Source organism: Pseudochaenichthys georgianus, unplaced genomic scaffold (assembly GCF_902827115.2).
Source record: "Pseudochaenichthys georgianus unplaced genomic scaffold, fPseGeo1.2 scaffold_460_arrow_ctg1, whole genome shotgun sequence".
Lineage (NCBI taxonomy): Eukaryota > Metazoa > Chordata > Actinopteri > Perciformes > Channichthyidae > Pseudochaenichthys > Pseudochaenichthys georgianus.
In genome coordinates this window covers 205,775-229,708 of record NW_027263025.1, presented here as the reverse complement: position 1 = coordinate 229,708, position 23,934 = coordinate 205,775, and the positions used below count along the sequence as shown (strand labels likewise).

At 41.0% G+C, this 23,934-nt stretch overlaps 1 protein-coding gene across 1 annotated transcript in view; it reads right to left on the bottom strand.

The window, feature by feature from the left end:
• Positions 1–268: 268 nt before the first annotated feature.
• LOC117442729 (receptor-type tyrosine-protein phosphatase T-like) overlaps positions 269–23,934 on the bottom strand; it is a gene marked incomplete at its 3' end in the record, with an annotated part of 105,024 nt that continues 81,358 nt past the window's right edge. The window contains exon 3 of the mRNA XM_034078676.2: positions 269–429. Within this exon, the coding sequence (XP_033934567.1) occupies positions 269–429 (161 nt within the window). The remainder of the gene's footprint in view (positions 430–23,934) is intronic.

Sequence of the window (23,934 nt, the reverse complement as noted above, 5' to 3'; positions counted from 1 at the left end):
TAGCCTACTTTATGCAATTTATTAAGCTTTACTTTATGCCATCCATTATTTTATGGAGATCAGTAATTCTTTGTTTCTTTCTATCTCAAACACACAAAGCCTTGTCTTAACACTCAATGGGACTGTGCTAACTCAATCCCTTCTTGACAGAAAACAGGGGTCATTGTTTGTGTACCTGCCTAATCTGTTCAGTCTATCAGCCTCTTCATCTATCAATCCATCCCTGCCTGTCAGTCAGTTACTCACACATACACTCAAACACACATACCTTGATGTAGACGTTGAGCGTGCCCGGGCTGGCTCCGTCCCGACTGGAGAGAGAGTACAGAAAGTCGATGCAGTGGGTGTCATTTTCCTTCAGGGTGGGCATGTAAAGGTGAGCCTTCTGCCCCGACGCCCGCCCTGACGCATTCACCACCATGAACGAACCTACAGCCACAGAAACAGGACGGAAAAGGCCAGAGAGTGTTCAAATATGATCGTAATAATGCAGGTGCAATCAGAGTAGAGATCCATGAAAGACAAAAACAATACACGGTTATTATATTTCAATGGGTCGAGGTGAACCTGTCCAAAAGCCATTGCGGGGCCCACACAAAGGTCTATGGAGACAATGCTAGTTAATGTTAGCTGTTAGCAACCGGAATGCAGTACTGTTATTGTGGGATTTATAATTAACTAACGTTTTAAATGTTAAGAGACGTCTCATTTGGTGACGTTATGATGTGTTTACGCTCTATTCAGTAATGAGTAGTTTGTCAAAAGTATATTTTAAATGTATTGAGTGTTTAAATGTAGCGTTTAGAGCATGTTTTTGGCATAAAATGTAAATAATTAAGGTAAAAAAGATAAAAGTTCTACAGTACATTTGCAAATAAATCTGAGTTTAACTTTCATCTGTGTTTTAAAAAGTTTGTAATCTTTGGATTTGACGCATCAAATTCCATCACATGTTTATAAATCTTGTTTTGTGTTCATATTTTATTCAAACCGTTTATTAGCCTTGATCAGCAAGTTTAAAACGGATTAGACTTGTTTCATTGTAATTAAACCAATGCCATCATGTATTTAGTGGTACTGATCAACGTTAACTTTGTCTTTAAAATCTCCGCTGTAGCAGATATAGAATATGTCGGGAAAGGTTTCTGTACTGTTGATATGATATCAGGTCTGAGCGCCATTCCTTTCGAAGCTTGATGCACCAAAAACGCAAAAACAACTCGAGCTCTTTTATCAGCGTCTTAATGTATCCACGCCCCGAGGGTTCTGAACCACGGCAGAAAACACATTTTCTCCGTCGACTCGTGGTTAAAGTGTGTTTTAGTTTCTGGTTTATGGCACAGGACGGAGCTTTTATGGGTCGACCGGCTCCATTTGGCTGACTGCCATCGAAGAGAGTTAGAAGTGACTGGGAGACTATTTGGCAAGAGAGTATGAGAGGAGAGATACTGAATCAAGCAGGTGTGACTGTGCATTTCTAACAGTGTCTGTGTGCATGCCATGGCTACTCTATTGCTAAAGTGTGAAAAGTGTCCTGATTTCATGTAGAAGGAAAGAGAGAGTGTGTGGGTAGTGGCTGAAGAAATGTAATTGGATGATGTACCTTTTATTTTGTATAGATCTAACCTTATCAGTCAGTTTTAATTAACACAATACAGGATAGGGAAACCCTCAAAAAGCATAATAGGGATGACCACAATTCATTTATTGCTAAGGCAAAATCATATTATAGATTACATTTTTATATATAAAAAATATATTTTTTATATATATAGTTTATTTATATTTATATATATAAATAAACAAAAAATGTAATCTATAATATGATTTTTCCTTAGCAATAAATGAATAAAGTGGGCCCTATTATCCTTATATATATATATATATATATATATATATAAAAAAATATGCATTTACATCAAATAAAAAATACAACAAAATGGACATATAACGTGTTCATTCAATTGCTTATGCATTTTACCAGAAACTGTTGCCTGGATGTCATGACATTTTGATTTGAAAGGTCAGTGCAGTGACTTTGAAAGAGGCAGGAATGTGCAGACTACTGTACTTGTAAGGACATGTGTTGACTTGCATGTATTTCTTATTATAACCTTAACATGACCTTAATTCTAACATTGCTCGGGAAAAAAACCCATTGTACATGTGTGGTGTATGTGTGTGGTTATTCCAACACACAGTGTTCTAGCACTACAGTTGTATGAACAGATTTCTCTCTTTTATTATCATTATTTGAATGGAGATTTTAACTTTAATGTTGTGTTCGTACTATCCTAGACAACAATGCTATACACACACATAAAATACATCATTCACTGCAAACAGACACAGGTGGCTAAAACAGATTACATCTAACACTTTGGCCTTGGCTAAATGGAGCTTATCTACAGCAGAACTGTGTGTGTGTGTGTGTGTGTGTGTGTGTGTGTGTGTGTGTGTGTGTGTGCGTGCGTGCGTGCGTGCGTGTGTGTGTGTGTGTGTGTGTGTGTGTGTGTGTGTGTGTGTGTGTGTGTGTGTGTGTGTGTGTGTGCGTGGGTGTTTGTGTATATGTGTGTGTTTGTGTGTAAAAAGTAATCTAGCCTGGGTGTCTAACCAGGTCTTTTTACAGTGAACCTCCTGATTACATTTCTTATTCACACATACCACCAACGTGTATACTCACACACACACACACACACACACACACACACACACACACACACACACGCACCACGCATACAACCCGGGCAGGCGATAAGAGTGATGTTTGTTACCCAGAGACGGCTCTCACCAAGACAACTGTCACTATAGGGGAAGAGGACGTGTTACAATGGCAGTCAAAGTGAAAGAAATGACATGCACGCTCATCCATTCACACCATTTGCAGTTGTACCAAAACATGCAAAACACAGATTTACATATAATGAAATATGGTTCACACATTCTCATTCTCCCATTTCACACGCTGTTTCCCAGCTGTGAGGTCAGAGGGGAGCAATCTGCTAACTGAGAAAACCTGATGAATCTGTCTTCCGTGTCACCACACCAGAGATGGGGTCGTTACTAAAACAAAGTAATATATTACATATTACATATTACTTTTTAAAAAAGTAATATATTACATTACTTCGTTACTCTCTACATAAAGTAACTCGTTACTTTACTCGTTACTTTACTCGCAGGGCCGGCCCGCCCCTCCCTGCAGGCAGATCACGCAGACTGCTAAAGTTTCAAATGTTCTCTTTAGTTCAGTTTCCATTGTCGCATAAGGCTGATCCAGATCCTGAATGTTTTCCTATCTGACCGTGGCTGTTCTCTGTCTCCTGCTATCTGACCGTGGCTGTCCTCTGTCTCCTGCTATCTGTATATGTTGCGCAGTCTATCTCTGCTCACGCTGTTGCGTCAGCGTGTTCTCCTGCATGTTGGCCATGTGTTGCACTGGAGCCAGACTGGAGCACACCGCAAAGACTTCAGCCGAGCACGTACGAACTGCGTATGCGTGAGTGGCAATAACTCTCCTTACCAGCAGGCGGCGGTAGTGTGTATTCGTCATTCAAAACAGGCAACAACCGGAAAACAGAGAAGAAAAACAGACTACGTGTGTGATATAAATAAACAACAGCTATGTGCGTTAGCTTCACCTTAGCATGTGTTCTTTGCAGGTGTTGGTTGAGGTTTGATTATGTTAGTAACTGTAGTGTGATTACTGGATTATAAAAGTAGCGCGTTGCACTACTCCGTTACCGACAAAAGTAATATTATTACAGTAATAATGCACGCACACACACACACACACACACACACACACACACACACACACACACACACACACACACACACACACACACACACACACACACACACACACACACACACACACACACACACACACACACACACACACACACACACACACACACACACGCGCACACACACACACACGCACGCACGCACGCACACACACACACACACACACACACACACACACACACACACACACACACACACACACACATCAAAACACACATCAAAACACACATCAAAATAACTGGGTCATCTCAGTGGAACAAACGTTCCAGTGCACAATGCCACATGAGACCAGCTGTTTTCACGAATACTGTTGGGAGTTTGAGACCTTGCTTTTATTTTCCACAGTACTACATCTACACCTGAAGTCAGCAGAGGGCTCAACAGCGTCGCACGCCCTCTGGAGTGCCTTTGAGCACAGCATTTAACCCCCAGTTGCTGTTCTGCATCTCCACATGGTGCAGATCTATTTAGAATAGTATGTGTCTATGTGTACGGATCTAGATTCAAAATAGTAACGTCTCATGTTAAAATAGGCGAAAAGAAGATATTTGACTAAAGTAAAAGTTGTAATACTACAGTGTAAATTACTTAAATGCTACATTCAAAAATCATACTCCAGTAAAAGTAAAAAAGTATTTGCATTAAAATATAATACAAGTTGTAATACAATACAAATATATTATACAAATAGTTCTTGTCATGTAGTATGGCTGAATTCAAAATCATATCGATGAAGTTACTGCATGTGTTCATCACTTCAATGTTGCAGCTGGTAAAAGTGGTGCTAATTTATAATCTTATCTGAAAAGTGAAGACGAATCCAAGCTCTTAAATGAATGTATTGTTGTAAGAAATGCAATATTTACCGACAAAATTCAGTGAAGTAAAACTATGAAGTAGCATAATGTGAAAATACACACTTGAAGTTCCTCAATGTTTTACTAAAGTGCATTACTTGAGTGAGAGGTTACATTTCACTTTTGCATCAAGTGACTGATTGGTATTAACCTGTTTATCCCCAGAGCAACCAATATATGTTTATAATATGGGATATATATACTGAACTATATCTTTTTGAAACATATATTAGTAGTTATATCAAGTCTTAGTATTTGAAACTATAGAAACAACATATATAACTCAAAGCTATAGTGATATACTGTGTAGGAAAGGACAGATGAATAAGATTGAAGAAAAATAAAAGCTGTGTGAGCTGCCAAGACCTTAAGACTGAACAGAATAAATGTTTGGCAGCACTTAAAGTACTTGCTCAGCCACGGCACTCGGAGTGTGACTGAGCTATTAATCAGACGTATGTTAGGGAGAGAAGAAATGAGAACACCTGGTTAACTGTGGGGTTTTCTCCCATCAATACAAAAGAGACTCAGACAGAGCAATAATGATACAGGGTGGACTGTTAACACATAAGACACACCAGAGGTGGGATCAAGTTAGTGGTCTGCAAGTCACAAGTCAAGACTGACAAGATCCAAGTCGAGTTCTGAGTCCTTTCAGGTTCCAGTCATAATGATTCTCTGTATGTCATTTCTAATTGTTCAATCCTAAATTGTGTTACTGTCATTAGTCCTGTTTGACCGCCGCACAATCGTATGTGAACAAAGTGATCGTTGGTGCAATTGATCTACCTGGTGCTCACTAGTGTACGATTATGATTCTCTATAGAACCTTATCTTAGGCTGTCTACTTGGTTCTAACTAGGTTGATATGGGAATGTGGGTGTTCACTTGACGTAAATGAGTCATTTTCAAGATTAGGAAATTAAAAGAAATGTATTGAATATCAACTTTTAAAATAACATACATTGTAATCTTTGGGGGTTAGGTATCAAGTATGTTTACATCAAAAGCTCAAATCCAAGTGAAGTCCAGTTGCAAGCCTTTTTGGATGTTGTGCATCCCGGAGGAGAACACACCTCTTTTGTGTGAGAGGATGTGTGTGTGTGTATAACTGTGTGTTGCGTGTGGGAGGCCAGGGGAGTTGCCGAGTCCCTTTACAGGAGTGGGGAACTGGCCATGAAAGGCGTGGGACGCCAGTTAAAAACGAGTAGGTGCTACACACACTACACAAACATATCTCATCTTCCTACTTAAGATTGGTTTGGGACGTGCTTCCTATCATTTATATTCCATTCGCAGAAGCAGGTTGCTTCATGTGTTGCTTGAAATATGTTTATTTCTCTTACATCTTCTCTAATTATCCCATGTTTGGTTCTTTTCAATAAAAGAGAACCATTTTGCATTCTAACACACAGTTGGTTCTATTGGAATGGGTGAGGTCTGCAAGGGAATTATTTATGACGGATTCTGACAGGAGGTAATGAGAGGAAAGAAGGATAACAGTGAGGGAGGAAAGGAAGTAAAACAGGAGACAGGAAAGGAGGGAAGGAATGAGATTTAAAGGAGCATCAGCTGTGGAGCACACGTGACCTGAGCTGGATGACAAAGTACACTGTTGTTGTGTAAAATTACTCTTGTTCTTCTTCATCATCATCATCATCATCATCATCATCATCATCATCATGAAAGGCATTGCAAGGGAATCACTGGAGTCATACTGACAAACATCACATTGGTCCTCGGCCCATTTCACACATTTAGTACACCCAATTCCCCCCGAGGCTCTCATGCTCATTCACACACACACACACACACACACACACACACACACACACACACACACACACACACACACACACACACACACACACACACACACACACACACACACACACACACACACACACACACACACACACACACACACACACACACACACACCACACACACACACACACACACACACACACACACACACACACACACACACACACACACACACACACACACACTCACCACGCCAGTGTTGGAACCCATATGTTCTGTGTCCTGAATGGGTGGCCATGAATCATCATCATCACACACACACACACACACACACACACACACACACACACACACACACACACACACACACACACACACACACACACACACACACACACACACACACACACACACACACACACACACACACACACACACACACACACACACACACACACACACACACACACACACACACACACACACACACACACACAGACACACGTAGACAAACATATACGTAAATCCTATATAATGATGGCAGCAGAAATGGTCTGGTCTTCTTCATGTCCTGATTGTTACTATTCATTTCCCTTTATTTCCATGTCTACGTATCCACCCATATCAGCCTAGAGTAAGACATTATCCATGGTATTTGTTTCTGTTTTAAAAAATGGTTACGGCCATTTATTTGTTACGCTCACAGAAAAATGAGGGCAACGGATGTTCATATTCAAAAGTATGTCACGATGGTCAGAGCAGCAATTATATACATCGCATGTCTGTTTGATGTAGCAAACAGCTGGCTAGCTAGCTAGCTTGCTATTCCACCATGCTTTGATGCTTTGTTCTCCATTATCTTGTTTTATATTTCCCTTTATTATTGAAATATCCTGTCTGTCGGTCCCTAAGCTTTGCAGTAAGTGATCAAGTCAATCATTGAAGAGCCATTACAAGAGCAATGTGCCAAAATGCAAACAACTCATTTAACCGTACTGCATGTTAGAATTGGAGCCCTCTCTTCCCCCTCTAGTCTACACCTTCCATCATCCTGTCTGGCCCTTTAAATAAAAAGAAATACAAAATGTATAATCCGTCCTTCCCTCTCCCTCAGTCTCGCTCTGTCATCAGTGGCTTGTAAACACAGACACCTCACCATTAGAGAGGAATTTACTTTCAATATCACCCGAAAGAAAAAGCTTTTAAAGCATCACAATCTAATTCATTTACCCTTAACACAGCAAATGGAGCAGGCGGAGTGTCTGAATGTGTTTGTGCAATTGTGTGTGTGTGTGTGTGTGTGTGTGTGTGTGTGTGTGAGTGCCTGGGGGTTTTGTCATTCTTCACAAAGATCCTAAATAGCTTCTGTAATGCTTTTACATTGGTTTACATTGGGGCTGGTGTCCCATTTTGACACTTCGCCAACAGCTAGCGGCAATAAAGGAATTTAAAACACAAATAAAAGAAAGAAATCCCAATGACGAAGCAAATGTTGGCAACTCTGTTTGAAAAGGAGAAGGGGAGCTTGCTGGGTGGTCAAAACCCTGGAGGGTACGGGTCACATTCCCATCCAGGGCAGAACATACTGGGATCTGGATTCTGCATGGGTTTGCAAGCCTCTGTAATATAACACCAGTAAGTCATGTGTTGGCTATCTTCATCTCTATTAAAGGACGTACAATATTCTTAGCAGCCTAAAGAGAAAAAAAGTTACATCTACATAAACTTTGTACAAAACAAGGGCGTTTGAGACAAGAAAGCGGTTTGTGCAACAAAGCAGAAAGAAGCGCAGACTAAATCCCTCTTTAATAGATCAATTCCATCCGCAGACTTTCTGTTGAAACACAACGTTGAAGCAGGATGTTCACAGACTATGATGTGCTCAAATGGCTCCCTGGGGTCCCGACTCAAAGCGTGCTGGTTCTTGGATCTGTCGCTCTCTTTTATTCTCCTTATCGGATGTTTTGTGCCTGTCGTGTCTTGGATTAAGATTTCCTCTGAGCATGGATCTCTTGTGGTTCTTTAAGCATCTAACAGTCCGTTTACATTTGTAATCTGGACGGGTGTTTTGAAGTCCAACGACAATATAAGGGAGTGATTTGATGGCGTGGTGTCCACATGTGGCCTGGAAATGTCTATCATACATATCCCACAGCTCCTTTGTCTGTGTCTTTGCTTCATCTCATGTTCTGTCGACTTTTCTTATGCACCAACTTTTCTTTTCTGGGTTTTTAAAAAAGGCTTATTATTTAAATGTGTCAAAATAGTGAAAATAGATGATAGCATGGCTGTGGATATTCAGGAGTATTATTAACTGCAGTGGCAGAATGTCAAATCCATACTTGATACATTCCGCAATATGATGCTATATGCAGAAGACAATGTGAATGTGTATGTCTCAGAGCAGTAGAAAAAGATCTTAAAATAAAAACATTAATCTAAATGACTGAAGCCTTACATTATAAGCCCTTTATTTTACAGAATATGTGACGTGTATGGAGGAAATGGTATCAAATAACACATATATAAGTAAATATTCTCATTAAAAGGCTCCTCATGGTCTTTAAGTGTTCAATTCCAACTGTCCCTCTAAATAAGTTTTACTTTTGCCTATAAAGTCAAATCAGCTTTGTTGTTTGTACAGCCGTTTAAGGGCTAATATATATATGCATCATAATAACAGTTAAAATACATTTTTCATCTGTCTGTCCTTATGGTGTCTTTTATATACCACCCTTCTACTGGATAAGTGGAGCACTTAATTTAAATCAATATCGCACTCAATCATTTTCATTTAACTGATGGAAGTGTTTTTTGTATTCGATGAAGTGGGTAGTTAGGCAACTGGAGCGTGTACCATTAGGCTTAGGGTGTGAGTTTGCTGCAGGTTACTGTCTGTTTATCACACTATCAAACTAAATCAGGAATGCCCCAAAAATATGTTTGAATAATAACGCAGCCCTTGTGTCAGCTTCCAGAGAACATCACTCTCAGTTTTTAGGAAACGCCTTAAGACCCACCTGTTCCGCACCGCATTTTACTGACTAACCTTTACTTTATTTATTTCTTTTATTTTAACCTTTTATGCTCTTAACCTTTTTTCATTTTTTATATTACCATATTTAATCCAAATGCTCCTTAGATATATTTAAATTGTATTTTGTTTTATTATGTTCTCTTTATAGCTTTGTGAAGCACCTTGAGATGACGTTATTTTAAAAGTGTGCTATATAAATCAAATGTATTATTATTATTATTATTATTGTGTGAAATCAGTTGCACACAACTTGTATGTTTTGGATCGGACCCCCGTAAAGAAACTCCTATGTGGATCTGTGTATACACACCATAGACTCATCTGTATTCAGACTGTTGGGTCTGTTCATTGAGTTTTGCTGCTGTTAAATAAGGAAGGAACGGATGAAGGGACTCTTATCAGGTAACACACACACACACACACACACACACACACACACACACACACACACACACACACACACACACACACACACACACACACACACACACACACACACACACACACACACACACACACACACACACACACGCACACACACACACACACACACACACACACACACACACACACACACACACACACACACACACACTCACTCCTGCTGCAGGCCATAGTGAAGCTGCTATAATCCTTCCCTAATAAGGTGGTAAAGACAGGGAGATTGGCATTATTGATCAGGCCTTTAGGGAAAACCTCTCTGTTTCCTCATCGAAAGCTAATCAATCGTGAGCATATAAGTCACACACACAACTGTAGTCACGTAACCCCACACAGCAAATCCCTGTGCTAGATTTGACCCGTGGGAACATCCCAAAAGACCTTGCTGTGTGGGTCACTGGTGGGGTGACCCACAGGAGATCAAAGACTGAGCATGTGACTGCTGACACCAGAGACAATGGATGGGAGGTCGTCTTCTGCTTTGCTCTGCCCTCAGGTATAGCATCCGTCAGTGTGCGAGTGTGTGAGAAGGAGGAAAGGTGTTTGCAGTCATTGGGGGTCACTGTGTATCAAGATAGAGGTGTTAAAGGGACAACACATGTGACAGAGGAGACGGTACTAGATGGAGAGAGGAATGACTATCAAAGAGTTGACACATTGAAAGGGCATAAAAGGACAATATGTATAAAAAGTACAATTATTAAAGGGGCGCTGTTATGTTCATTATTGGGTTCAGTATAGTATCAGTATGTAATGTCTCTCTGGGACATGTCTCCATGCTTTAATGTTCAAAAAGCTCTTATTCTTCTCACACTGCCTGTGCTGCAGCACCTCTTTTCACCCTCTGTCTGAAACCAGAGCCCAGTCTGCTCTGATTGGTTAGCTGGCCGGCTCTGTTGTGATTGGTCAACCACTTGTACAATGCGTTGGAGCGCTAGAAAATATAAGTGGGAGTGTTACAAAGTGATGTTATTAAGTTCCGGAAGTAATCAAAGGAGGAGTTGCAGGCGGTGTGTGGGAGAGAAACTCCCTCTGGAGGGAACGTTGGGATTTGAGCCTTTGCAGACCATTTACATGCACACAAACCTATTACATACTACAGGGAAGGGAAAACCCCAAATAGTATGATAGGGCCTCCATTTTGTATTTTCTTTTCTTCATGTATGCCCAACAATGTGGTGCACTGTACAGACACTCATTTAAAAACATTTTTAATTCCGACATCACTGATACTTTCACAAAGTCGCCCAACTACAAATGTAGCCAATCCAATGAATACATTGGAGGTTTAAGCGGGCAGATTACCTTCTTTGGTTTAGGGATACTTTAGGTTTGCAAAATGCAAATGTCCATTGGGGTCTTATGGGCACCGTGTAGACACACGTTTTACCAAAAGAGCAAAACTCCAGCAAAGTGTCTTGGGCCCCTCCTCGACTCCCCTCCTCGACTCCTATCCTCGATACTTAGTCCCGCCCACAAGAGATGCGAGCGGAGGAGCCGAGGAGGGGAACCGAGGAGAGAGGAGGGGAAGCAGCAGGCAGTTAGAGAATGAGAAATCCTCTCCTCTGAGCGGTCATTTTAAAGAGACGTCCATTAATGATGACAGGAGGCAGCAGCCCTCTGTCTGAGGGACAGATGTGTTCGTGATGACTTATATATTTACTTTGATTCATTCACAGTGCGGTATAATGAGACAATAACAGGCTACAGATGCGGACACGCACATATATATGTATATATTTATATATCAAACAGAGCACTCATAATAACGTAACACTATCAGAGACTGGATATATCCCCCCCCCCCTCTGGTCGCTACAATGAGGGAAATAAATTACGGGTTGTAAAAGTTGTATTTACAAGTATTAAAAGTAAGCAGAGGACACCAAACCAACTGAGACCTGTCTGTCCGCTGCACACGCACGCACATACAGCTCCTAAAACAGGCTACAGCCGTTGTGTATTTTATTGTGAAGCACTAAATGGTTTTAGAAAAATATCGACTCTTTGTTTGTAGATATCTACTAAACTAAAGCAAATACAGAGAGTAATGTAGGCCTGTTATACTGAGTGATATATATTGTACACATTGCTCTGCTTTCTGCACGGACCTCACAGCTGTTCTCTCTGTAAACATCGCGTCGCGATGAAAGCAGTTAATAAAATAATATCCAGGGGATGCATGCAGAGCTGTCATTGGCTGAGATAAGTCCGGCCGTGCGTCACGACTCTTTGAAACATCTCTGTTCCCGGAAATGCATCCACGAAGGAGCCGTGGAGGACCGTGGAGGACCCGTCAGTGTATCCTCGGTTATAGCTCCTCCAGAGAGCCTCCTCGACGCTCGGTCCTCGAAGTGCATTTAGAGAAATGAGATGTCCTTCAACATGGCGCGCTAAAATTCATTTCCGGGTCACTACCGGAGGACCGAGGAGTCGAGGAGGGGGATTTGATGAAATGAGAAAGGGCCCTGGACTCCACACTTCTTGTTGGCTTCTGAAAGGGCAACGTTTTGAGAAGACTCATTTATTAGAAACCTGTCATTTGGTCAGAAAGGGGAAACTGAATGTCTTACTTCTTTGCCAACGGACATCTGATGAAAATGGATGAGTAAGTCGAAGTAGTATTAATGAGTAAAAGCAAGAAAACACGGAGCAAAGTCCTTTTGTCCTCCAACACAAAGGCACAACAGCAGCACATTCCCCAAGTAGTTTTCATTCATCACACATTCAAACTCAATTTGGCCTTTTCATAAAAGTTTCATGAAACAGCTGAAGTTCAGTGGTATTTCCCTTTAATGAATACGACCCTGCGAGAGCGATGCATTGCTCAGCGTAGCGTGTGTGTATCCGAGGTGTGTGTGTGAGTGTAATTATGTGATATTTCCTACGGTCTCCAGAGTCCAGAGATAATTACCAGTGGATAATGGTGTGTGTGCAAGGAATGAAATGGTATGGCTAGAGATGTGTGTGTGTGTGTGTGTGTGTGTGTGTGTGTGTGTGTGTGTGTGTGTGTGTGTGTGTGTGTGTGTGTGTGTGTGTGTGTGTGTGTGTGTGTGTGTGTGTGTGTTGTGTGTGTGTGTGTGTGTGTGTGTGTGTGTGTGTGTGTGTGTGTGTGTGGCTCATACAAGACGGACATGTGTGAGCCATGTCTGTTTGACCTTACACATACCGGCTTGTAACGCTTGAGTATGGGTGTTTGGGTGTGTGTACGAGTGTGTGTGCTGTTTTCACAAAACAAGCGCCTCTGTTGGTGTGTAAGTGTGTTTCCTCTGTGATAGATGACTCAGTGTAAAGTGAACGTGAAAAATGGTAATAAAGTTTAATATTGTTCCCTGCCAGGCAGATTTATGACACAGTGAATTTAACATCCGTTTCTCATTGAGACATTGATTTATAAACAAAAAAACACACACACACACACACACACACACACACACACACACACACACACACATATACTTTAGTGCTTGCATGTGCAGACAAAATGTGTCCTGTACATTAGCACACACAAATACGCACTCCCAGATTGGTGCACAAAAGCTTCCACACACACACAGTGTAGTGGAAGCACCTGCACACACGCAAAGAGCTATTTGGTTTCCATATATCACTGGGTTTTCGATTGCTCTCTCATCCCCTGATCTCCTCCCTGTAGCACTGCACCTGTGGGTAATTGGCTTCTTAATGACTTCTGCATTTCAACACATTCCCCATCTTGGTTATTTGCCTCCTCAAGCCTCATTTGAGAAGTCACACTGAGCGAGAGAGAGAGAGAGAGAGAGAGAGAGAGAGAGAGAGAGAGAGAGAGAGAGAGAGAGAGAGAGAGAGAGAGAGAGAGAGACATGATGGAGGGGTGGACAGGTGAGAAAGTAGACGAAACAAAAGAAGTGAGGAAGAAAAAATAGGAAACAAATACATAAAATCACTCTTGGCAAATCTGCTAAGACCGGGTTGTACATTCAGGTATTCTAATGCAAATTAGACACATGAAATGGAAAAGGGAAAACCCCTGCTCCGAGTGGAACATGTTTTAAGATGATTCAATAAACAGCAGGGTAAATGCATTTATGATAAGTAATGATGTTGGCTCGGGATGATCAGGCTGGTAAATGAGGCAATTTCACTGCAAAACAATTCAAAGGAATGTCATCAGGGTAATGTGCTTCGCACTTGACCTTCAGAAATGTTATGACGGCAATTTCTGTAATATGCAAGGCTCCATTCTGTCCACTACCGAGAGCATTTGGATGTTCTTAAAGGTCACCTATCATGCTTTTTTTAGGCAATAGCATAGATCTCAGATATATAAAAATTAGGGCCGGGACTTTAACGCGTTAATTAAGATTAATTAATTACACAAAAATTAACACGTTAAAAAAATTAACGCATTTTAATCGCACTTTAATCGCACTTATTTTTGCACAGCGGAACGTTTCTCACTGGATGAGTTTCAGGCGTACCGATTATACTGGAGCACCAACTAACGTTCCTGACTTCAGCATGGGACTTCAAACAACAACAAACCACGGTGAACAATAGTCGCTTTGGTCGGCCCCGTGGATGGGACATTTTGTTTTAAAAAACGGACGTATGGAAGCGTCGATAAGAGCACGGTTGTGTGCAAATTATGCAAAAATGAATTTGCATATCACCGCAGCACATCAAGCCTAAAGTATCACCTAAATGCAAAGCATGTAGCAGCTAGCGTGGACGTTAGCCCGACTCCGAGTGCAAGGAACCACACCCTGACCCAACCCACACTCAACCAGATGACTGGTTTCAGGGCCAGGATAAGTAAATCCACGTCTGAGAAAATAACCAGCTCCCTGGATTGCACTCGACATTAAGGACTGCCCCATGGCCCGGGGCCATCTAGTATTTAGCTCGGGCAATGAAGCCTCACCTGCTGGTTGCCCGATCGGGAAATCTATTATGCCAGTATGATGCAGCTCGCGGATCAGTAATGAGTGACCCGACAGTAAAACTAAACATATCTATAACTAGTTTAGGTAGTTTGAGAGGTAATTAAAATAGCTACGTGTGATATTCTAACCTGAAGTGTGTGTTTTGTTCCGCTCACCGCTGCATGTGGTTATGCAGAGCTGCGTGTCGAGTCTCGACTCGGCAGCAGCAGCTGATCTCTCTCTCCCGTCAGATTAGACTTCACTCGCGTTTATGTCCATATCGATCAGATCCAGCTAGTTCTAGCTAATGATATGACTACCTGCTTATTAAAAGACAACTACACAATAAGTGTCGCTATGCAACTGGATAAGGCCACAAAGTATAGCGCAGCATTATGCATTTGTTTACATGCCCACCGGAACCCCGAGGCATTACCAACAGATCAACGCACAATCAACCCATCCAGGACATCTCTTTCTCCACATCAAGTGTTAGACATTAGAGTTGACTCTTCTTGTCTGTCACATACTCTTCTTGTCTGTCACATAAGTGGCGCAACTGAAGCGGTATTGCTCTAAAGGGAAATTATTTTGACCGAAGATATTTAGATTTGCCGGCTAACGGGAACTCTGACGTGTGCTTCGCGGATGCGCTCGGCTCCTCTCGACTGCTGCTCGGGTCTGCTCGGTCAGCTTCCGGATGAGGAGGCATTCGTTCGACCAACTTACAGTAGTTAACATTACAAACATTTTTAACAGGGGCCATAATAGTGTAAATAATGTTTGTTTTGGCAGTTATAACTGAATGTAATGTTTTCTACTTTTTTTCCATCTGGGAAGGCATTTGCCTTCATCAGATGGAAAGTGTTTTGACCAACAACTTAAGTATTTCTTAAAGCTATGCAGGGCATGCAAGCGAGCAAACACAAACAAGAACAAACAAACAAGTGAAATGAAGAATAAAATTGAAATTGTACAATATAATATTGTGGTGGTTCATCTTATAATTCAGTCTAGAGAATGCACCAGACAGCATCTAAGACCTGCAAACATCAAAATGTTCTAGGGGGACGGAGGCCCCCCAAACCCTTCGTGCCATTTTGTCCGCGTGCATTTTTCAGGGCAATCTCTATTGGGCTCCGGGCCATCTGTAAATTAGCTTAGATGGCCCACAGGGCCATCTCCCAAAATCCTTAATGTCATGCACTTGGACTGTAGACCACTTGGAGTAAAATCCATGTGAAAATGGCTTCTCACTGTTCTCAGGTCAAATATGTATATTTGATTAAAAATGCGATTAATTTCGATTAATTAATTACAAAGCCTCTAATTAATTAGATACATTTTTTTAATCGAGTCCCGGCTCTAATAAAAATATATAAAAAACATGTCTATGAAGTGTGTTGCTCAAAATACCAAACAGATCACCCATCACCCATGCCTCACATCCCTCTATTTCACTTCCTGTTTCAAAAGTGCTGATTTTGGTATAAAGCTTTTAAAAAGATTGATACAAATAAAAAAAAGGAGGGGGCTGAGCTCATGCGGGACCCGGCAGCTACTGTCTAAACTAAATACTGCCATGATGAAACGACATATCATGGATTATCAAGGATTCTCTCTGAAACAGTCTGGAGCTCAAAGTCTTTCTCTCTTGCCGGTTATACCACAAGGGGAGTTCCTTTTTACTTCCTGCTTCTTCACACACATGCTCTCCAGTACAGGTTAGCTCTGAGTGTTAGCGATGCTAATGTAAACACCGACCATATTACGTCCAAAACAGTCGGGCATTGATTCTGATAGCAACGTTTCTGATTGGGCCGTGGACGTAAAGCCAGCCTACATTTCCGACATTACGTCATATCGGACGCACATTTGAATCAGCTCCGTTGTAGCCCCGTTTTTAGAGATTTGGGTACGGAGGAAAAGAGAGAGGGTTGTATATACTGACGCTGCGTGAGTTCCCTGACACACCGGGGACACATCTTTATGTATAAAAGACATCACAAAGTGCATTTTGCATGATAGGTCCCCTTTAAGCCCATGTCTTTGTGAGGGCTACAGTGTGATGAATTCAAAGCTAATATTGAGGCCAAATATGTTTTGGGGGGTTTTCTCTTTCCGGTAGTGTGTTTTATATGTGCATATAAATGTTCAGTAAAGGCTAACTGCCCTGTATCCTTTGGTCAACAGCAATAATGGATATTAAAATATGCTTAAATAAAGAGGCCCTTTTATGCTTTGGGGGTTTCCCTGCATGAAAATGGTCTGCAAAGCGTAAAATCCCTGTTTTTCCTCCACAGGGAGTTTCTCTCCCACACACTCCCCCCCTGCCTGACATGACTCTATTGGACTCCTTTGTTTATATGCTTGACATAATGATATCACTATGTAACACTCGCGTCAGATGTGAAGATTAGGGTGTTTACTGGGTGTGTCTAAAAACGTTAGTGTACTGTATTCAGTTGTTGCCTGTTTTTGTCAAAGTAATGTATAAACCTGACCTACAGCAGAAATCCCTTTGTGTGAGTAAATGTCTTTTGCATGAGTTGTTTTTACGTTTGCATGTATTTACAGTAGAATCATGTTTTTTTTACCTTTAAGCCACTGTGGGTTTATACTTGTGTGAGCAGCATACCAAAAACGTGTGCTTGAAAATTCTGTTTGAGACGACAAGTATAGGGAGCGTAAGACACACACATGCTGTAAGGACAGACACAGAGACTGAAAGAAAGAAAGATATTCCCTACACAGACAGCAGGGAAGTGCTTTGAAGTAACTTTGCTCCAGTAGTGTCAGCCAGTCCACATAATGTCTTCCAAACTAAAAGATACAACCTTCATTCACCCCATGCCATTACATGTACACACTTACAGACTGTGGTGATGCAATTGTAAACATTACAAATCATAATTAAATCTGCATTTCAAGGTTGCAGCATCAGCAGGCTACTACCCCCATTACTGACCCAAAAAGAGACCGTTTCTGGTCCAGGCTCTTAAAAGATCTTATATTCCAATTTGGTGGTTCTTGGAATCACTCAGTAATTATGAATATGTGTTTGTTTGTTTTTTATAAAAGTAAAGATTTTTTTTAATTAAAAATAAAAAACACTGAGTTAAAAAGAAGAAAAAAAAGAAGAAGAAGAGCATCTGGAATTCAAAGGCAGTGGTCCATCCATATCAGATCTACACATATCTGTAAAATCCTCATGTATATACAATGGTTACTTGTATCTAAAGCGTGGTATTGTGACATGTTATCATGGTTGTTTCTCCGAGCCCAGAGGTGGAAATGCGTCCCAGCTCTGGCAGTATGGGCCCTTGTGTATTTCTTATGGCCAGTTCCATCTCTCTAGGTACTGCATATGACTGTGTTTAAATCCTGACATTACATTTTCATGTTCTCCATCGCGGTCAACGGCAAGGCCATGATAGACTTTAAGGCACCAACATGTTTCATTCCTGCCAGCTTTACTGCCTTCAGAGATTACCTCGCACACATCAATAAACAATAAGAATAATATGTCTCCATGTCTGTGCAGGGGGTTGTGCAGGCGATGCCAAGTGCATGAATTCCACTTTCACGCTTGCCTTTTCACATCTGCTTATGATCATATCCTTGTGCCCTTTACTGAGCTTGTGTTTGTGTCTATATCTACCTATGAATAAGATTTGTTGTTGATGACATTTTTACAGTGTTTCATTACCATCTGCCATGCATCATTACATGTGGAGAAGTATTTCTATTTCTGTCTGCTCTGCATTGTTATGGAAAGACAAATATATGGTTTTGAAATACTGGCAGGTTTTTCATGAACCTTCTGTTTCTCATACAAGAAAGTGTCTCTAGCTCTAGAGCTTCTTGGATGCAGGGACTTATATATAATAATTTCCGCCATATTCTTTATTTGCTTATTTTGTTTGTCAGCAGGATAACATCAAACCTAGAGGACTGATTTGTATTATTTGGCGCAAGGGTTAAGCATTGGCCAACCCTTAAAATGATGGAGCACATCTGAATCACAGCGCAAATATTTGGGAAACATTGGTGACAAAGACCATACGGCTGCGCGAGTGGCCTTTTAGTAGTATAAAAGATTGTCGCCGTTCCAGAGTTTTACTACGACCAGACTCTTTTTTCTCAATTAATATAGCACTAAGATTATTTTTCTTTCACATACTGGAATATGTATACGTTTCTCAACTAGCTGAAGAATTGTTTTTGCAAATACTTTCACAAATCTGGCTGAACAAATGGGGCAAGGAAAAGTGAAGCCAATGTCCATCCAAGTAGGACTCCACTGGTTTCTAACACAAGTCAAGTTTTACTGAAGGATATGAGAAATTAATCTCAATTACTGGTTTCAAGTCTTTTTCACCACAGCGTGATTCTCCTTTTGTAAGTTATGGTCATGTTTTATAAAATACATGTTAGGGCAGGAACAATTTAGGGCAGGGCTGTAACATTTTGATTATCTAAAGATGTATTTTTCAGCGTTCAGTTGTACTTTACTCCACCATTTTGTGTCACTTATGGTTGCAAGACCCGGGCTTGGGGAGTAACGGATTACATGTTACGTGATCACCGAATCAGGATACAAAAACATGTACTCCCTTCTTTTCTCTTGTATTTATTTGCACTGAATTTGAAATTAATTACTTTTACACTCAAATTAGGTTACAGATTAAAAAATGGTATTCTTAAGGAACACATTTAAATTCACTTTCTCAAACCTGGAAAGACCATACTTGAAGCTAGCTGTAAAACCATAGACCACCAAACAACGATGAAGACATAACACGTGTAGGCTACATCTATGTTTCTATAAGAGCTTGTTTCCTCTCCTTTCCCCTCAAGGAGAATATCAGTCAGGAAATATTACAGCTATTTTTAAACTCACCATCAATGCTGTTTTGCAAAGACACACACACATGCAACCAAACACCGTCAGCGGCCTCAAAGGCATTTTCAACTCACACACTCACACAGTAATATGGAGCCCTCAGCTGGGTATATCATCGAGCCACTAACTGCAAATGAAGCAAGGAACACATCAGGGGCTCAGATTAGATGGAGCTGGCAGAGATGGAAAATCAAACCGTCAATGATATCTTCCTGCTGCCCCCCCCTCTCTTTTTAGTTATCACCCCCTTTTCTTCCAGGTTGTCTGTCATTTTCAGACATTATTGGCTGTCTCTCAGTGTTTGTCCCATTCAGTCTGCCTCCCCCTCTCCGTCTTCCATTCCCTTCACCACACATATAAACAGAGAGAGTTATCACTGGCCTACAGGGACCCATTACTTCTGTGATCCAAGGCTTTTATATGGTGGCTTGGTCTTAAAAATGGGCATTTATTGCTCCCCCTGATAAATTGGGTGAGTGTGTTTTTCTGTGTGTGTGAGTTGGTGTTTTTCATTCAATCTGCTGTTTGCTTGGAAAGGCTAGACACAGATAAGAGCGTCACATACATATTGTGTGTGTGGATTATGTGTGTGTGTTGGAGAGAGTATAACGAGTCTAGAATGGGAAACATTTGAAAACAGAAAAAGGGATAAAGAATGAATATCTGATGTTATTTTAGTAACACATTACCATGGCACAAAAAGGCTGTCAAAATGTGGAGTTTGGGCCACTGGTATTCTAACTAATAATACACAAACAGCAGGTCTATTGATATCAATTATTTATTTTGACTTTTTACAAACTGTACTTGAGCAGACCTGTTGAAGTGCTGGGTGTTACTTTAAGAGCCTAGAAACGGATATCCCATCGTAAGTTATGGTGTTACACCATTTTACATTATGTGTCGGCTTCAAATGTCTTACAAGTGATCATTCTTCTGTATAAGAAAAAGATGAACCATTGTCAAATGTAAAAGTGACACCTACTAGGAGGAGTGGAGTGGGTGTAGTGGAGTGGTTTGAGATTGTTCCTACAGATTATATGATTTTTTTATTTTGCTGTGAGACCGGTTGCCTGTTTACTGACTCTCCATTGTGAAGGGAATGGATCAATTTGAGAAAGTAACCAATAAGTAGAGTGAACAATGGAGCAGAAAGACCCACTCCCATCCACTCTCTAAAGAAAAACACAATAATAGGCGCGTTCACACCGCAGTACTTTTCCCACTTTAGTTCCGATATAGTTCCGAAATGTTGCGTTCACACCAAAAAAATCCGGAACTAGAATTAGTTCATGAGAACCTTTTCACCCCCTTTTCCGTCTCTGCTAGAGAGCAGGGACTTTCGTGGAAGAAAAAGGTTCCTATGTCTGATAGGCTGGGCGGATTGCAAACCACGCCCCGTAAAACTCCCAAAAAGTGTTGTGAAGCCGCCATTTTATTATCCTCGCATTAGCATTATTAGCATTAGCATTAGCCCAGCGCAGAAACGCAGAGAGACTGATTTATGGCAACACAAAAGAAAACATGGGAGCGGTGGAGATGAGGAGGTGTCGGCGTTCTGGCGATTTACTCGGAAGTCAGTCCCCAACTCCGGGGACTTCCGGCCGGGGACTTCGGGTGGCAGTATACGCCGTGAAGTGGTTTACGGCCTGCCAGTAAACCCAAAGCAGAAGAAGAAGAAGTGACGTCAGCGGCTTCATTTGCCTAATCCTCCCTCAGGGATTTATTCCGGTGTGAACGCGATCTGTACTTAGTTCATGAGAACTACAGAGTTCTCATGAACTAAGTTCTCATGAACCTTTGTGGGAAAAGTACCGCGGTGTGAAAGCGCCTATTGGCAAATCAGATTTGATTTGAGTTATGACAATGTAATTGTAATGTATCTAAGAAACCCTGAATAGAGTGCTCCAGGTTATTTGATGCAATCCAAATAATCTGCAAATACATTTCTACATCCATTTCTCTATTTAGCATCCAATACTGACCACCTCACCATGTCTTCCAAATGAACTAATTACCCTCATTACCTGTTCTATGTTTCCATCATCCATCTTAAACTGTTCCATCATGTCCTTGATGCACAATTAAGGTACTTTGAAATTATTTTCAATCACTGAGTTGGATCACTTTCATGACGTAACAGGAAACGTTTGTTATAATGGTTTTGGAGCAGTCTGATTAAGATGAACTCAACAAGCAAACTATACAAAAGTTGTAGAACATAATATTGCAAGTGACTCATTTTTTTAAACACCCAATATGTCTTAAGGATTTATAGATATGTCAAATTCCGCGTAATATTCCAATTAGGTGTGAACTATTATATCCTCCCTATCAGTGTTTCCCTGACATTCCTGTTCTTCCTATATATAGCAATTATCTGTTCAGCCAACGATCCAATCATCCTCCCACTCGTTCCTTTCTTCACGTACTCTTCCCATCATTACCTCTATCCTGTTCTCTTAGCTCCTTCTTCCATTGCGTGTGTCACTGACAGCTCTATCTGCTGTAGCCGAGGCACAAAGGGATTTGACCAGTCAGGTAATCCATCTATCTTCATCTCACAGTTCTCTCTGTGGATGTATAACGCAGCTACTATGGCTTCACTCTGAAAGAGACTGACAGCTTCATACAGCTCTCTGAGCGACGCTTCAATAGGATTCAAATGTGTATCCTAAAAGGAAAGGGCTATTCAAAAATGTAAGAGGTCTTCACTTTTATTTTCTATTATTTAGCTGGGAAAAGTTTGGAGAAAAAGGGAGTTTTAAAGGTGGGGTAGGTAAGTTTCAGAAACCGGCTCGAGATACACTTTTTGTTATATTCCATGGAATGCTCTGAACATCCCGATAGCAATGAATATCTTAAGTGCTTTGACAAAAAATCTGTCATCTGTAGAAGCGGTAATACTGTAACAAGGCCTACCTGCCTGTCAGCCTTCCATCGGGGCACAAACTTATCTCGTGCCCTCATTGGTCATGTGCGCGTTCGTGTGTGTTGGAGGAGGGGCTCTGTAAGGAAGTGGCAGATTTTCTCCGGTTGTGTATTTTCAAATTCTAGCGATCTCGAGCCGGTTTCTCAAACTCACCTACCCCACCTTTAAGTATTGTTCTCCCCTTTTAGTTGATATTACATTTTATTCACCAGTTTCCTCAGACCTTTACATGAAAGTCACACATTTACAGTAGTGGGATTATAATTGATCACATTTTTTATTATCTTGTTTTTTTTAACAAGATAAATATGTTATCATCGCGCTTGACTCCATAAAGTAATTCAGGCTTCATCTCACGCTGTTGAATACAATGCCTCCATTGTTGTGTCTCTCTCCCTAATCCCAGACGCACACACAAGCAGCAGATGCAGACAATGAAGGAAAGTGATTGCTATTTAATATTAGTATTATTAAACAACTCTTTTGCTCAAGGCTGTTCTTCCATAATAAAGTGTTTACATATTCTGCCTGTCATTAATCGGGCCACTTGGCATGCAGACTAATTCAAGGATTAAACTCGCAGGGTGTATTCCCTGACTGGATCAAATACATATTACTGTTATTGTAGAGATCATCAGATCAAGGGGAGTGCTGGGGAACTCGAAACCCGCCCCTGCTGCCACTGCGTCTGTAAAGCCGGTGTGTCCTTGGGCAAGACACTTCACCTGAACTTGCTCCTGTGGGTATTGTCCACAGTATCTGACCATTGCATGTATGATATATGTGTAATGTGTGTATATGTAAAAGCGCTTTGAGTCATTGAAAAAGCGCTATAATAAATGTAAGGAATTATTATTATTACATCTAAAATCGAACAACAAAGGAGTGTGATTTCTTTTCAGTAAAGAAAATGGCGGTTTAACTAAAACCCACGGTAACAACTAGCCATTTGCAATAAATGCAATGAGTTAGCATTTTACCCACTTTCAGTTCACATGTCTTGCTTTTTTGAACAGTTAAATACCTTACATAAGATCTGTGGTGAACACAAGCTGAAGGGATTTACACATTGATTTCTACGACATAAAGTACTTCAGTAAATACCCCACTGGTGAATGTCTGAAGCTTCTTGTGTCCTAAAAACAGGGGTTTGCTAACAAGTGTCTAATGAGACTATTAAACGCCATCAGGCTGAGCATTAGCCGCCTTTAGCCAAGCGGTTGTAAGGTGAAGTAATGTGTCCGTGATGTAGCTACTATGTATCCTAATGTTAGCTTTTT